Source organism: Columba livia, chromosome 4, assembly GCF_036013475.1.
Source record: "Columba livia isolate bColLiv1 breed racing homer chromosome 4, bColLiv1.pat.W.v2, whole genome shotgun sequence".
Taxonomy (NCBI): domain Eukaryota; kingdom Metazoa; phylum Chordata; class Aves; order Columbiformes; family Columbidae; genus Columba; species Columba livia.
This window is the reverse complement of record NC_088605.1, coordinates 49,695,359-49,709,446: the sequence shown is the minus strand read 5'-3', so window position 1 is coordinate 49,709,446 and position 14,088 is coordinate 49,695,359. Positions and strand designations below refer to the sequence as shown.

Genomic DNA, 14,088 nt, shown 5'->3' with positions numbered 1-14,088 from the left:
CTTGGGCGTATGTATTGTCATTTTATCATCAACCCAGTGTCCTCCCGCAACAAAAAAATAACTTCCTGGGATGCAGATGTGGGATGCTTAAACTAGATGTGAAGTGGTACCAAGTTACCTACGTCCCAAAGTATTGGAGGCTGGTATGAAAATGAGTGATCCTTGAAAGTGTTACCCACTAAAACACCCTCTATATTGCACAGTTTATTTGCCATAAATCCCCTTCGCTGAAGCAAATGTGTTTTTCATAGTATTAATAGCTTTCTCATTGTTAAAGCTCTCCATAGAACATCAGATATCTATAAAACACATTTAAATGCTGGTCCTGTAGTTAAGCATTATTTAGGAAGATCCCAGCACCGATATGAATACAGCTATTAGAATTGAGCTTTACAAAATATTGACGTTTCTACAGAAGTAATAAAGAGTTTTGGAAAGGAGCTAAACAGCAGTTTATGGTTTGTCAGATAAACTGCTTTATTTCTTAAAGTAGCTGAATATAGCTGAATATTGATATTGTCACAGTGGAGTTTTGTCAGCTGCTTAGGATTGGCTTTTGAGAAAGATTTCATTTTTCTTTTTTCTTTTTCTTTTTCTTTTTCTTTTTCTTTTTCTTTTTCTTTTTCTTTTTCTTTTTCTTTTTCTTTTTCTTTTTCTTTTTCTTTTTCTTTTTCTTTTTCTTTTTCTTTTTCTTTTTCTTTCTGTTTAGCATGGGCTTGTTCCCTCCTTTCCATCTATCACTTCAGGGGCAGAAAGCAAACCACTGGTGATAATGAAGTCCAAGCTAAAATGGGTTAGAGACAAAGTAGCCCTAACTCCACCTTTAATATTTTTATGGTTTATTCCCTTTCCTCTCTTTAATTTCAGCTGACCAGATGAAAGTTGGTACTTTCTGCCATCCAGCGGTTCCAGTGCGTTTTCTCCTTGGGTTTGGCAGTTTTGTGCCCTCTTCCTTGAGATAACAGCATCGCACAATCACGTTGCAAATATTAATACAGAGCTCACAGGAGTGTAGCTTGGAAGTCGCAAATGACTGAGAATCAAAAAGTCTAATCTGTCCTTTTGAAAGCCGTCCAATTTCTTTTTTTTATTTACGGTGTTTGAACCATTTCACAAATTGGAAAGTAACCGTGCAGCCATTTCACGGGCAGATTATGGTATGTTTAAAAGAGGCCAAAATATTTATCTGAATGCAATTGGCCATCTTGCTGACTAACATCTATATTGGAGATATTACACATGCAGATGAACAGAGACTATTCGAAGGTAATAGTTTTCTCCTATTAAAGTTGTGTTTGCAGCTTGCAATCAAAGGAACACTTTGGAGAGCAGTATAAGCCAACTGACTTTGGCTCTTGGAAGGACTTGATTGGATAGGTCAGAAAACACTGGGGCATAAATAGTGTTTTTATGACTTCTGCAGCCACATCTGACAGTGTTTTGGAGAACTGGAGAGATTCAAATCTAGATTGCCTAAAAATAGCTCTTGAACTGAACTCTCAAACCTGTTAGATTAGTCCATTTATAATAAATCTAGATCTACTGTCTATTAGATCAACTCTTGTGTAATCTTTTCCTGTTTACCAGGCCGATGGGCTGTAACCCTGTGCCAATACCAGTTAAAACGTTGTGAGATGCCTCTGAAGTTACACGTTTTAAGCAGGATCCAGTAATTCTTAGAGAAGGAAAAAGAAAAAAAAAAAAAAAAAAAATCTTCTTTTACTCAAATGACAACTGAAATGGGGACCTGACACTAAGAGCTCTTGGGAGCCAGAGAAGGCATTAAGCACTCACACACACGCATACATAAAAACCCTACAAAAGCATTAAAGTTGATATTTCACAAAAAAACACCCAGGCTGCTGTTTGGGTTCTTATTTTTTCAGGCAAAGCATAGAAGTTTGTGATGATAGCTTGAACATTTTTAGCAAAACGACCTTTCCGTAGCAATCTGGAATGCCTAATGAACAGTTGATCGTTGTCAGAAGTGTCAAGTTTTTATTCGAAAAGGGCTTTGATAGACATCTCTTTTGCCCATTGGACATATTTTTTGTCCTGTATTGTGGTTGTTTTGAATGTATTAATTGTCTTCCCAAGAGTTGTGGTGCATTGAGAAAGGAAGAGTTGGAGCAAGTTCCCTGGACTTGAGCCTGTCGTGATGGTTTTGTACCTTTCAGCTCTCATTCTTTATCATTTAGGTTGATGTTAAATGTTCAAACTGAGATTCAGAGGTGAAAAAAGCATGTTAAGTGATTTTCCAGGCCACATGTGATCAACTGTGTTGATGGATCCATGCTCTTGCTGCTCTTTGGGATGGCACCGGGTTTGCAAGGCTTGATCTGGGAGCTCCTTGACGTCAGTCATCCTTTTCTGCCACTTTACAGAGAATTGGTGAAAAGCCACCCCCCCAAAAAAAGCCAGAGAAAATGGGAAAATACTTATTTTCAAATAATAATTATTTCTTTCTATTTCAGAAAATATTCTGAAATGCCTTTGAAAATGCCTGTAGGAAACTAATTCCCATGACATGCGTTTAAGTGACAGGAAAGTGAAAAACAGCTGTGATATAATCCTCTAACTGTATTAGGTTTGGGTTTTTTTTGTGCTGCTGCTTTCAGGATGTGCATAAACCTTCTTATTTGCTATGTAAATACAGCTTGCACCATCTTTCAGTAGAATAAGAAGAAATGATAAAAAGGAATGCTGTAAGCCAAGGATGCAGTTGCCTGATATGAAAAGGGCAAAACTAATTACTGAGTACAGTGGGTCATATTCTGAATACATATTCTGAATCTAATTGAAGATATCCCTGCTCATGACAGAGGGTTGGACTAGATGAGCTTTGAAGGTCCCTTCCAACCCAGAATATTCTATTATTCTATGAATACTTAGGTGCCAAAAGGAAAAAAAAAATAGAGAAAAGGTAGCTTGGTAGCAATCACAAGTAATCTCACTTGCAATCAAAGCTGCTTTAACAAAAAAAACACTTATTTATTTGTCCTATGAGCAAATCCTTCCTATGATTTTTCTTCCACCAAGGAAAATTCCCCTCCTGGGGAATGAGCTCTTGGTAAAGGTTGGAAAATAAAAGAAACAAGCCTAGAAGTAAAAACTGAGTCTTACCCCAAAGCTCTCTGTAAACTCTGGATATGGCAACACATGGTGAAAATAAGCAGTAAAAGTAAAATAATCAAGATTATATTCTGCATTTCTAGATGTAATAGTGATGATGGTTTTCAAAGGTTACTGCAAGCAAAGATTTTGTTATTAAATTAAATTAATTAATTAAACTAAATCCTTCTATTAAAGCAATGCCTCAATGCTGCTTTTCCCCAAGTTAAAATTTCACAGTTTATCGGCAGCCTGAGTTAGTCTGGAGGTTTGATCTCTGTCCTGGGCTGTAGGATTGAGGTAATTTTGCACAAGTTGCAGTCTCTTCATGATTTTTGCTTGGATTTGAGAATCATTTATATGTAAATGATCCTGATGTCTTGTTCTTTCCCTTCTTACCAATTAATTTTGGTTTCAAGCACATAGTTGTGCGAGCAAAATGGACCAGCGGGGCTGGTGAAACCGGGTGCTGGTGGCATGTGGTCATGTATGCTGGAGCTCGTTACTGGATTGACTCATTGAATATTTTCGGATTATTTTAGATCAGTGTCCTGGTGCTCAGGTGGTTTAGTGCCTTTTGCACTGTTGCTCATCTTTTTGGAGGCTGCAGGAGAAGATAATCTGGTTTTTTTGATGGACAGTAGAGCTGGGATTTTTAAATGGAACGTTTTCTTGAACTAAAATACTGATCCTTCAGAAAATTGTGTTTATGATGCTGGGGGCTTTAAAGTTTGAGGAGAGAATGTCTCAGACTTGGGGTAAAATTACGCAAAACCAGAGCAAGCAGGTGCTTCAGTTGCCACTTTATTTATTACACTGGGGCAGGAGAATTGCTTAAATTACTTAAATCGCAAAAAAAACTCAGGTTTCTTCATGACCAGTACATGTCAAGGTGATAGAGGAGCAATTGGAGGCAGCCTGCCTCAGTTTCCCCACCTGAGATTTCAGGTCAAGCCATAAAGAAATCTGCATGAAGTTCTGATCTAAGCAGATGCCTTGCTCTGTAATAAATACAAACCAAAAGAAGGTGAACTTCCCTCAATATTCACCCGATGCAGTACTTCACACAGCTATTGCAGGATGTAGGATGGGACAATACGTTTCTAAACTGGGTTCCCCATCTCTTGCTGCTCAGCTGCCCATAACAGGTTTTAAATGAAAGAGCCTGTTGAGGTTGAAGCTCTGGAGGATTCAGCCAGGCTGGTGGGGCTTGCTCTGGAGAATAGCCCTGGGTTCATCCCTCTGTTTTGGGGATGGATTTGTGGTGTGTTTTTTTTAATTACACTATGGGAAAAGTTTTTCTCTTCAAATCAGCTGGTCTTCAGCAATACTAAAAAATGAAAAGCACTTTTGTTCTGGGTGTTCCCTACAAGATGGAAGATAAGATTTTTTTACACTAAAATGCCAGGAAGAAAAATGGGGAGGGCATAAAGTGCTGCTCTATTTTCATCAGATGCTAGTGCTTTTGGAAAAGCCTTTGTGCTCCAGCGACCATGACCCCCCTGGGTGCTTCTCTCGCTGCCTGCTCCAGCTTCTCCCAGTGAGGTGGCTGTGCAACCAGCCTTGCATCGGCCGTAACTCCATCCTCACCCTCTTACGCTTGAATCCTTTTTCCCCTTCTTCTTTCTAACTAGCATTTTGTGCCTTTATTTCAGGAGTATTGACATCGGGGGCATTGGCCCCGGGGAGCACCCCCAGCAGTGCCATGCCACGGGTGACCACCAGCAGCACTGGCCATCCCACCACCACCTCAGCTTTGGGCAGGAGGAACAGGAGCACCAGCACACCATCCCCCATGGCTGACATCCCTGAGGAAGTGACCACGCACCTCCTGCCCGCCTCGTCCCAGCTGCCGCCGGCCGGTGCGGAGAGCTGCAACTCTGTGGAAGCTCGGGAGATTCTGTGGTCTCGGACCCGGCAGGGCCAAGTGGCGAAGCAGCCATGTCCCATGGGCTCCATAGGTGAGTTGGAGGAGGATCATAGAATCATTTTGGTTCGAAGAGACCCTCAAGGTCATCGAGTCCAACCATTAACACAAGCTTGGCACTAAACCATGTCCTTAAGAACCTCATCTTCACATCTGTTCAACCCCTCCAGGGATGGTGACTCCACCACTGCCCTGGGCAGCCTGTTCCAATGCCTGACAAGCCTTTCGAGGAAGAAATTGTTCCCAATATCCAATCTAAACTTCCCCTGGCACAACTTGACACCGTTTCCTTTCATCCTATCGCTTGTTAATCGGGAGAAGAGACCCTCCACGCTACAGTCTCCTTTCAGGTAGTTGTAGAGAGGGAGGAGGTCTCCCCTCAACCTCCTTTTCTCTAGGCTAAACAGCCCCAGGTCCCTCAGCCACTGTGAGGTATCTCTGTTTGCCCATGGGCCACATTGCAAGCATGCAGCCAGGTTGCACACGGGCCCCTGTGGCTTCAGGGTATCCATCGGTGGAGTTGGCCAGGGCCAGAGCTTCAGTATACTGAGCCTGTCATGCAGGATTTTTGGCGTCCTGAGCTCTGGCCAAAGGAGGGCACAAGCTTAATTAACTTGTGGGGTTGAGCTTGACACGTTGTAAGAGCTTCTGCCTCCCTAAGTGATGTACAGTGTACCCATTATCCCTGGTTTTGTAACCTCTGGGCTCATGGTCTGATGTGTTGATGACTGAGGCTTTGCTTGTTTGGAGAAAAAAGAAAATCAACAGAAGTTAGATGTTGATGAAGCTCCGTGCAGTGCCGTTTGCATTTCAAAGGCCATGGCCAGCATTTCCCAGCACGGATATTCCCAGATCGCACTCCTGAACCAGCATGAGTGATTTTTTCAAACTGCAGACAGTGCAATCAGCAGGGAAAGCGGGGAAGATGGGGGACAGGGGGAAACAAAGCCAAATCTTTCAAAGTGGTTTATTATTTATTGGATTTTGCTCCTTCTCCTCTTCCCCCACTAGTAGTTATCTTCCAAAAGGTTGCTTTTGGAAATTTACTGTCCAAATTAAAACACGATAGAACAAATAATGGAGTTTGGCATATGGTTTAGTTTGCTGTATTTTAACAAACACAGTTTTCCACAAGTATTTATTTTTCAAGCTAGTCTTGTTGTCCAGCCCTGAGAAGCAACTTGCCAAGAAGAAATCAGAAGGGAGAAGAAATTGCCTGAAAATAAGGGCTGGAGGGATCTGGCTTGCAGAGGGGACTCGATTAATTCTCCACTACGTTGCCCTGGAGAGCCATTCGCACTCGTGTATGTGAATGACTCTCTTGAATTTGGTGAGGTCAGACTGATAAAATATACATTAAAATACAAGGGGCATGGAAAGACATCAGTGGTGAAAATAGGTAGAGAGCATTTTTGCTGTCTTTACTTGGTAAAATGAGTGCAAAAAGTATCATGTGGTTCCAGAGAGGGGAAAGGATGGTCTGAACTGAAGCTGTGAAAAAGGAAAGAAAAGATAAAAAGGGGAAATGAAGGCTGGAGGCAGGGAGCCCTTTTTGAAGCACAAGACCTAAGGACTGGATGAAAATAGCTAAGGAAAGAAAAAAAATGTTGTGGACAGGGGATGGCAATAAGCCTTTCCCATCTCTAATGTGAGTGGTTCATGTGATTTGTTAAAAGCTGTGGTATATTAGCAGTGGGACTCTTCCAGCTACTTTTGAAGGAACAAGCAAACTCCCTGAGTTTAATCAGCGCTGCCGTCAGGCCTGGCCTATAACTCACTTCTCTGCTGCAAAGTCTGGCTCTGCAGGGCAGAACACTTTACAGAATGCAGAGTCTTTAATCTACACTACTTTCTTGCTTTTTTAAAGATCTTTAGCAGCACCATTTCAGATGCATTTCTCTTTGTAAAAGCCTGAGGCACTTTGCTGTCTTTTGTAGCTGGGATCTGGGCTGGACTTGCCCAACAAAACCCTTGATGGTTGGGTCGAGAATTTACGTCTTGGCGTTTGTTGTGTTGAAACTTTTTCATGTTTCCAACTAAATGGTCAATTAATGATTACTTGGAACAGTAAAATCTTCATAAATCAGCTAGGAAGTTGAGCCGCAGGGTCTGCACCTCACAGGTCTTTTATGTCTTACAGCTCCTAAACAGGAAGGTGACTGGAGATTGGAACACTGGGATGACGTGGAAGTGTCTTGCTGAGGTTCTGAGCACTAATAAGTTTGCAGGCTTTGTGTGAGGTGTCTGTCATTGTGAAATTTAGCCTGTGAGATGGAGTCCCAGGGGCAAAATGCATCCGATAACACTGAATGCAGTGACTTTCCTCTTCCAGGTGTGGCAACTTTCCGGTGTCTTGTGCCAGATGGGATCTGGGAGCCCCAAGGACCTGATCTCAGCAATTGCTCTTCTCCCTGGATCAACCACATCACTCAGAAGGTAAAACCTTTCCTACACATTGACCAGGCCAAGTCTGTGCACTGACCTTCCTCCACTCCCCTGTGGTTTTCACATCAGGGGACCCAAAGTGACCCACAATCACACATAAAGCATGAGCTGTGCATAAAAGCAGGAATTGCAAGGAGAAGGTGAGACTGTAAAAATCTGATGGAAATTAAGGCAAAGAGAGTGAGGGAAAGGCAAAAGAGAAGGACTGAAGAGTGGAATTAAACTAGAGTGAACAACAGGTCTTGTTTTTAGCAAGAAAAGGAGGAAGAGGTGCATGGACATATGGAAAATAGTGATTCATAGCAAAACGAGAGTTTCCCTTTCATGTATCCCCAAGGATTTTCTCAGGCCAGGCAAGCAGAGGATAAACCGCTAAGTTAAGAATCTTTACTAAAGAAAGACAGGCTCAGTATGGAATGTTTACATTGCGTTTCTGGCTTTCTGTTCTTAACTTCTGCCCAGATCATAAAAGGACTGATGGAATAGCAAACAATGCCGCAGTAATGCGTATCTTTTGACCCTCAAGTCTCTTGATGAATGTTTTGTCTGACTTCATCATTTATCAGTGTTAAAAGTGCGTTAACATGTGACAACAGAAGTTCAAGACAAGCGGAGCTTATTTAGTAGCAATATGTTGAATGTTTTTGTTATTAATACCCAGTGATGCTTTCAGCTGATTTCATTACATAGACCAGATGCATGTTTACGCCACAGAGCCTGTGGGCTGAATCCTTATTACAGCAATTTGTGGGGATTTATCCACCACTTTAGCTGGATTTGAGTCCCGGTGTTGTGGGCCGGCTGTCCTGCTGCTCACCAGTGAACAGGATGGGGTGACCCTACAGCTGAGAGACTCTTTGTCCTTCTCCTCCCTGTCTCCTGTCTTAACCAAGGCTCAACAACCTGCAAATTGCTCATATGCACATCGCTGATCACCCCTATCCCGCTCCATCTTTATTTATCACTATCCCTCTCCAAAGGCAGAGGAAAATATAATTAACGTGGGGCTGCTGTGACACGACAAAGCCCGCAGTCCCTCTGTCCCGCACAGGAAGGTGCGCAGCTCTCCTGCCATCTGCTGCAGCTAGCTGATTAATAAAATCTGCCTTTGCTGCCATTAGCAGCTGTGTAGCTCTTGTTTTATGACCCACGTACTTATGCTGGAGGGGTTAATATTACTTACTCCAGCCATAATTCACCCAGGCAGCTGGGAGACCTCTCACTGCTTGGTGAAGATGGCTAGGCCATTAGCCATTAGCCAAGGAAATAATAGCCTGCGCTGATGAAATCTCCATCAAGGTTAGATTTATTTTGTTTGAAGCGCCAGCTAGCATTTGCGTAACAAATGAGCCCCATTTAATTTGTTAGGTACTTTCAAAGCAGGCTAAAATTGAAGAGCCAGGTTTTCACAAATGCCCAGGAGATCACAATTGGGACTGGATTTTTTAAATTATTATTATTTTCCTGGAGGAATTTAGTTCTGTTCAGCTTTGGGAACCTTCTACCAGTCAGTGGAGAGACTAGGAGGATCTGCTAAATGTCTTTTGATTTCAGCTTTTGATTCCTGAGTGGGAAGAAGGGTGGTGGGTACCCTGCAGGGATTTCATCAAGCCAATGAGGATAGTAGGGAAACGCTGTGCTTTTTTTCATGTCTCTAGAGTGAAGTAGGGATTATTTGCTCACTTCTTTTCTTTCTTCTGCTGTGCTCAGACCACACATGGGGTGTTTGCTTGCTTGCATCATGGGATGCAGGTTTTACAACCCTCTATTAGCTTCCCTTAGAGTTATTATGCTTGATGGAAGATGAGAACAAATGTCCGCTTCAGCAATTCGTTGGCCTCTTGACATTAACTTTATTGTTGGTGCCTACCATCCCCTCGTAACGTAGCAGGAGAATAAACTTGCCAGCGCGATTGAATTATGCACTGCTACCTGAGTTATTTCTGGAGTCAAGCAGTAAAAGGAAGCAAAAAGGTCAGCTTTGGATACATCGCATCATCCAGATCGTGAGGTTGTACATTCCCCCTCAGCCTGTTTGTTTTACCTCTTTCTTTCATTGTTACCAGGCTTTGCACAGTGTGTGACTTACCTGAAAACAGGTTTTCAGTTGTGAGTCCTTCCTGGGAGGAGAAGGCACCGCTACGCTCAGCTTCTCACCCCTGATGGAGAAGAGGCCTTTTTTTGCAGCAGAACAGAAAGCATTGTGTCCCTCCTGAATGCATGAGAAGCCTCAAACCTGTAAATTGAAAGCCATCCATGTTCCTATTATAGAATCACAGAATAGTTTGGGTTGAAGGGCCCTTCTAAGCTCATCCAGTCCACCCCCCTGCCATGAGCAGGGACATCTTCACCCAGATCAGATTGCTAAGAGCCCCGTCCAGCCTGGCCTGGGATGTCTTCAGGGATGGGGCAACCACCACTTCTCTGGGCAACCTGGGCCAGTGTCTCACCACTCTGAGTCAAAAATTTCTTCCTGTCCATCCAGAATCTCCCCTCCTTTAGTTTAAAACCATCACCCCTTGTCCTATTGCAACAGGCCACGCTAAAAAGTCTGTCCCATCCATATTGTCCTCCCCAAGATGACATGGTCACAAAGAGAAGACAAACCTTGGAGTTCAAAGTACCTTCTCCAGTTCTTGTCAGTCTGCTAGGATGTGTATGGCAGAGAGGTGAGGACCTCAGCACATCATCTTGTCCCGATGACACCATCATGTACTGGATGCAGCAGGTGCTATGGTCAGTGGATTATTAAACAGACCTTAAATGCAGTTTACATTGTTTAGATATCATGATTTCAAAAAATGACATCACCTCCATGGCCTTTCCAGCTGACTTGTCCGTCTGTATGTCACTGGTTTTAAAAATGCTGCTTCAGCCTTTCATACCATCTTTTTTATATCAGTCAACCTCAGGCTGCAGGAAAATATTTTTGCCTTTACAGCTGCTGGTGTTTCCATGTGTGTGTCCCCTTCCCAGCCTCTTTCTTGTTTCTTTTTAATTTTCTTCCATAAATCCTTCCTTTCTACCATTTCTCTCATTTTTATTCCACTGCCCTCTTCCACAGTCGGTTTCCTTGCAGGAAGGTAGGGCTGGAACAGCAAGCGATGCTGCAGGAGGGTCGTCATTTTAGCAAAAATCACCTGAAACCACCAGAAATCAGATTTTGTTTGAACAGAATGTATTTTTCTATCCCAGAACGCTTTTTGAATTTTGAATTAGTTTTTTCCATAATCAAGATGGAAAATGAAAAAAAATTTAGTCTCAAGTCAAAAAGACGTATTATTTTTAATTTCCTTTATTGTTATTGAGCCTTCCAGCTACAGGCTCCATTACTTGCACATTTTTTCCATGACTTCTTCCTTGTCTCTCAATGACTGCCTGACCCTTGAGGAACTTCCAAGGATTGTTCCTTTGTGACTATGTCAGTGTTTGAGTTCAAGAATATTATCTGTTTTGGAAGAAATACCTCATGAGGAGCTCGTCTTCCCCACAGCAATAATAAGAGGAAGCCATAGAGAGGTGCTTTGTAAAAGGGAATAAGTTAGTAATGCGTCTTCTTGGGCAGTGGTGAGCAGAATTATTTAGAATTTAAAAACAAAAAATAGTTCAGTCCTGTTTTTCTAAGAGTCCAGACATATATCTGAGGTCTGGAATATTCAGCCAGCGTTTGGGACCAATAGTGGAAGTTGGATTTGGTGGGACAGCATAGGAGACACTTCAATTCCAGCAGAAAATGCTCAAAAGAATTGGTAAAATAAGCATTAACATGTCATATGGAATTTTGGAATCCTCTGGCATTATGCACACAGGCAGGATGGAAAATGCATATCAACGCTGTTGTAGTGACTTGGAGGTGCATTTTCTGGGTGAAGGGGTTTAGAAAGTAGCTTCATTGACCAGACATGGCATCCCAAGGAAATAGCACATCCCTGTGTTTTCAGGAAATTTGGGTGTCTGAGATGAATTTGGGTGAATCTTTTTGTGTCCCAGGAGTTCATAGGTTTTGAGCTTTAATGTTCCTTTTCCTGGGTGTTTCTTCAATCATTGTCTATTTTGGAGTGTGTGTTTGTTTGCACTAGAATTGCTCAGATTTACAAGTATGTCAGCTTGCATTGGTGTGTGGGCCAAGAGAAAATCTACCCATCAGATGTTGGGCAACATTTTTTTGTTTTCTAACATCTTTCTAAAAAACCTCTTACATCCCTGCAGTTTTCCTGGAAGGCTGACAGAAACACCATGTATCATGGTACATGTTGAGCTCTAGCAACAAACTGCAGGAAAATTTGGAAAAAATATATATATATATTTGTTTGTTTGTTTGTTTGTTTTTAATGTAAAGGGATTTGATGCAGTCATTCTGTAAAGTTCTGGGGGCCAAGGGAAGAGGTGAAAATTCAGGCTCCGTGCTGACATGTGATTTTCTTCATCTGCTCAGGCGAGCAGGATCTGGTTTCTGTGGCATTAGCCTCGAGTATAACAAGGAAAAAATAATTCCATCTTTGCATATATATTATCATTGCTCTAATGGGAAGAACAACACATTATCTCCTTTATTTATCTTATCTACATCATCATATGCTTTAATTCTCTGAAGATGAGCACATGAGCATCTTGAGTTAGATTTCATTAAATCAGATGGGCTGTTGCTGTCAAATTGATGGAAGTTAGTTATTCATTTATAACTCAGCTAATTGATTTACAGAGAGGTAGAAGCTCGGCCTGCAATCTTTCCCTGGGATCTCGCTTTTATAATAAGCACCAGAAATTGATTGAACAAGAGAAATATCTGATTTCTAACTGTTGGTAGATAAAACAATTGTAAGTTTCATATGAGGAGCCCTGCAGAGTTGGTCGTTGAGCCTTCCAGAGAAGTGGGAGCTTCATTTAAATGTCATCCTGTGTAACTTCTCCTTATCCCTGGTAAATTCCCCATAGATCTGTGTTCCAGGTCACAGAGCGGTATATAACGAAAAAAAAAAAAGGAGGTGGGACCAGCTGCCCTGTCCCCAGTCCTTATGGCTCAGGAGAGGAAGGGAGCACCAGGTGGAGAGAGCAAAGGAGAGCAAGAAAGGGGGAAAAAACACAGGGGAGAGAGAATTTCCCAAATAATACAAATAATCACACAGTGAATTTCACTACAGCTGATTCATGAGACTTATGACTCAACTGGACAATAAAAGTCTTCTAATAGGAGGTTCAGCCAAACAGCCTGCTTGGTTTTCCCTTCCAGCAGACCTCTGCTTGTAACCTTAAGCCTTTTGCTCTGAAGTTAATGTGCTTTTATGTGCTGAGAATCACCAGCCTCATTACAGAAGTGGTGTGGTAAGGAGCACATCTCATGTGTGCAAATGCTGTGTTAAATTAGCACCTGATTATTAAACCCACATGATGGGAATGGTGAACATTTTTCTCTTGTTCATCTGGGTTATGTCATCTGATTTGGTTCCTTTCACAAGGAACTTTTTTTTTGCACAGGAGTGGGAACAAAAATAATCTCTTCAACTATGAAATAGTCTTCTGGAATCAGAAACTGCTCTTTCTTGACATGAGAGACTATGTACATGAGGTTTTTTTCCAAGTGGCATAGATAAGGAGACAGGACAAGCTAGCTGAAGCCCTCCCTAGCATGGCCAGAGAAGCAGCTGCCTCTGAATTCCAGCAGTGCCGTACGAGGAGAGGATCAGAAATGGTTGTGTTGAAGCCACTATGGTGACCCTAGGTGGCAAACCTTATCCAAACACTGTACATGATCAAATTATGAAAACCCTTGTCAAAGTTTCCTTCTTGGGAACTTTTCTTCTTCTTTTTCTCCTTTTTCTTCTTCCTTCTCTTCTCCTTCTCCTCCTTCTTGGTCTTTTTCTCCTTCTTTTTCTTCGTCTTCTTTGTTGTCATCTTCTTCTCTTCTTTATCGTCTTCATCTTTGTCGTCTTCTTCATCTTTGTCTTCTCCGTCTTGTCTTCTTCTTTATCTTCTTCATCTTTTCATCTTCTTATCTTCCTCTTCCCATTTTTGTCTTCTTCATTGACTTTGTCGTCTTCTTCGTCTTCTTCCTCATTGTCTTCCCTTCCCCTTCTCCTTGCCTTTCCCCTTCTCCCTGCCTTTCCCTTTCTCCCTTCTCCTTCTCCTTCTCCTTCTCCTTCTCCTTCTCCTTCTCCTTCTCCTTCTCCTTCTCCTTCTCTCCTTTTGGGCAGTTGACTTATTTAACGCTGTTGGGGTGGAAGGGACTGGAATAATGTCACACCAACAGCTAGGGACAACTTTTTCCCCTGTTTTCTCAATTGCAGATGAGGTCAGGGGAGATGGCTGCCAACATTGCCCGGGAGCTTGCAGAGCACACGAAAAACCACATGTACGCTGGAGATATCACATATTCGGTGTCTGCCATGGTCCAGCTGGTCAACTTACTCGATGTGCAGCTCCGAAACCTAACGCCAGGTGGGAAGGACAGCGCTGCCCGCAGCTTAAATAAGGTAAAAACCTGGGAAGGGTTTGGCTCTCCCTGGAGAGCTGTTAAAAATGTCTTTCTGAATGGTTACCATTTGAGAGCAGTGATTCTTCCTTAGTAGACAAGAGTACCTGGCAGTTTTTCATTTGCAGTGTGTTTT

The 14,088-nt window shown here is 42.3% G+C and overlaps 1 protein-coding gene across 50 annotated transcripts in view; it reads left to right on the top strand.

The window, feature by feature from the left end:
• Nucleotides 1–14,088, top strand: part of ADGRL3 (adhesion G protein-coupled receptor L3) — a 385,183-nt gene that overhangs the window by 298,173 nt on the left and 72,922 nt on the right. For all 50 annotated transcript variants that reach the window (XR_010472325.1, XR_010472327.1, XR_010472324.1 and 47 more), the window contains 3 exons: nucleotides 4,767–5,072; nucleotides 7,371–7,474; nucleotides 13,768–13,953. Coding sequence is in view for 46 of the 50 variants with exons in the window: in XM_065061628.1 (XP_064917700.1) it covers nucleotides 4,767–5,072; nucleotides 7,371–7,474; nucleotides 13,768–13,953 (596 nt within the window). In the remaining 4 variants the exon portion in view is untranslated. The remainder of the gene's footprint in view (nucleotides 1–4,766; nucleotides 5,073–7,370; nucleotides 7,475–13,767; nucleotides 13,954–14,088) is intronic.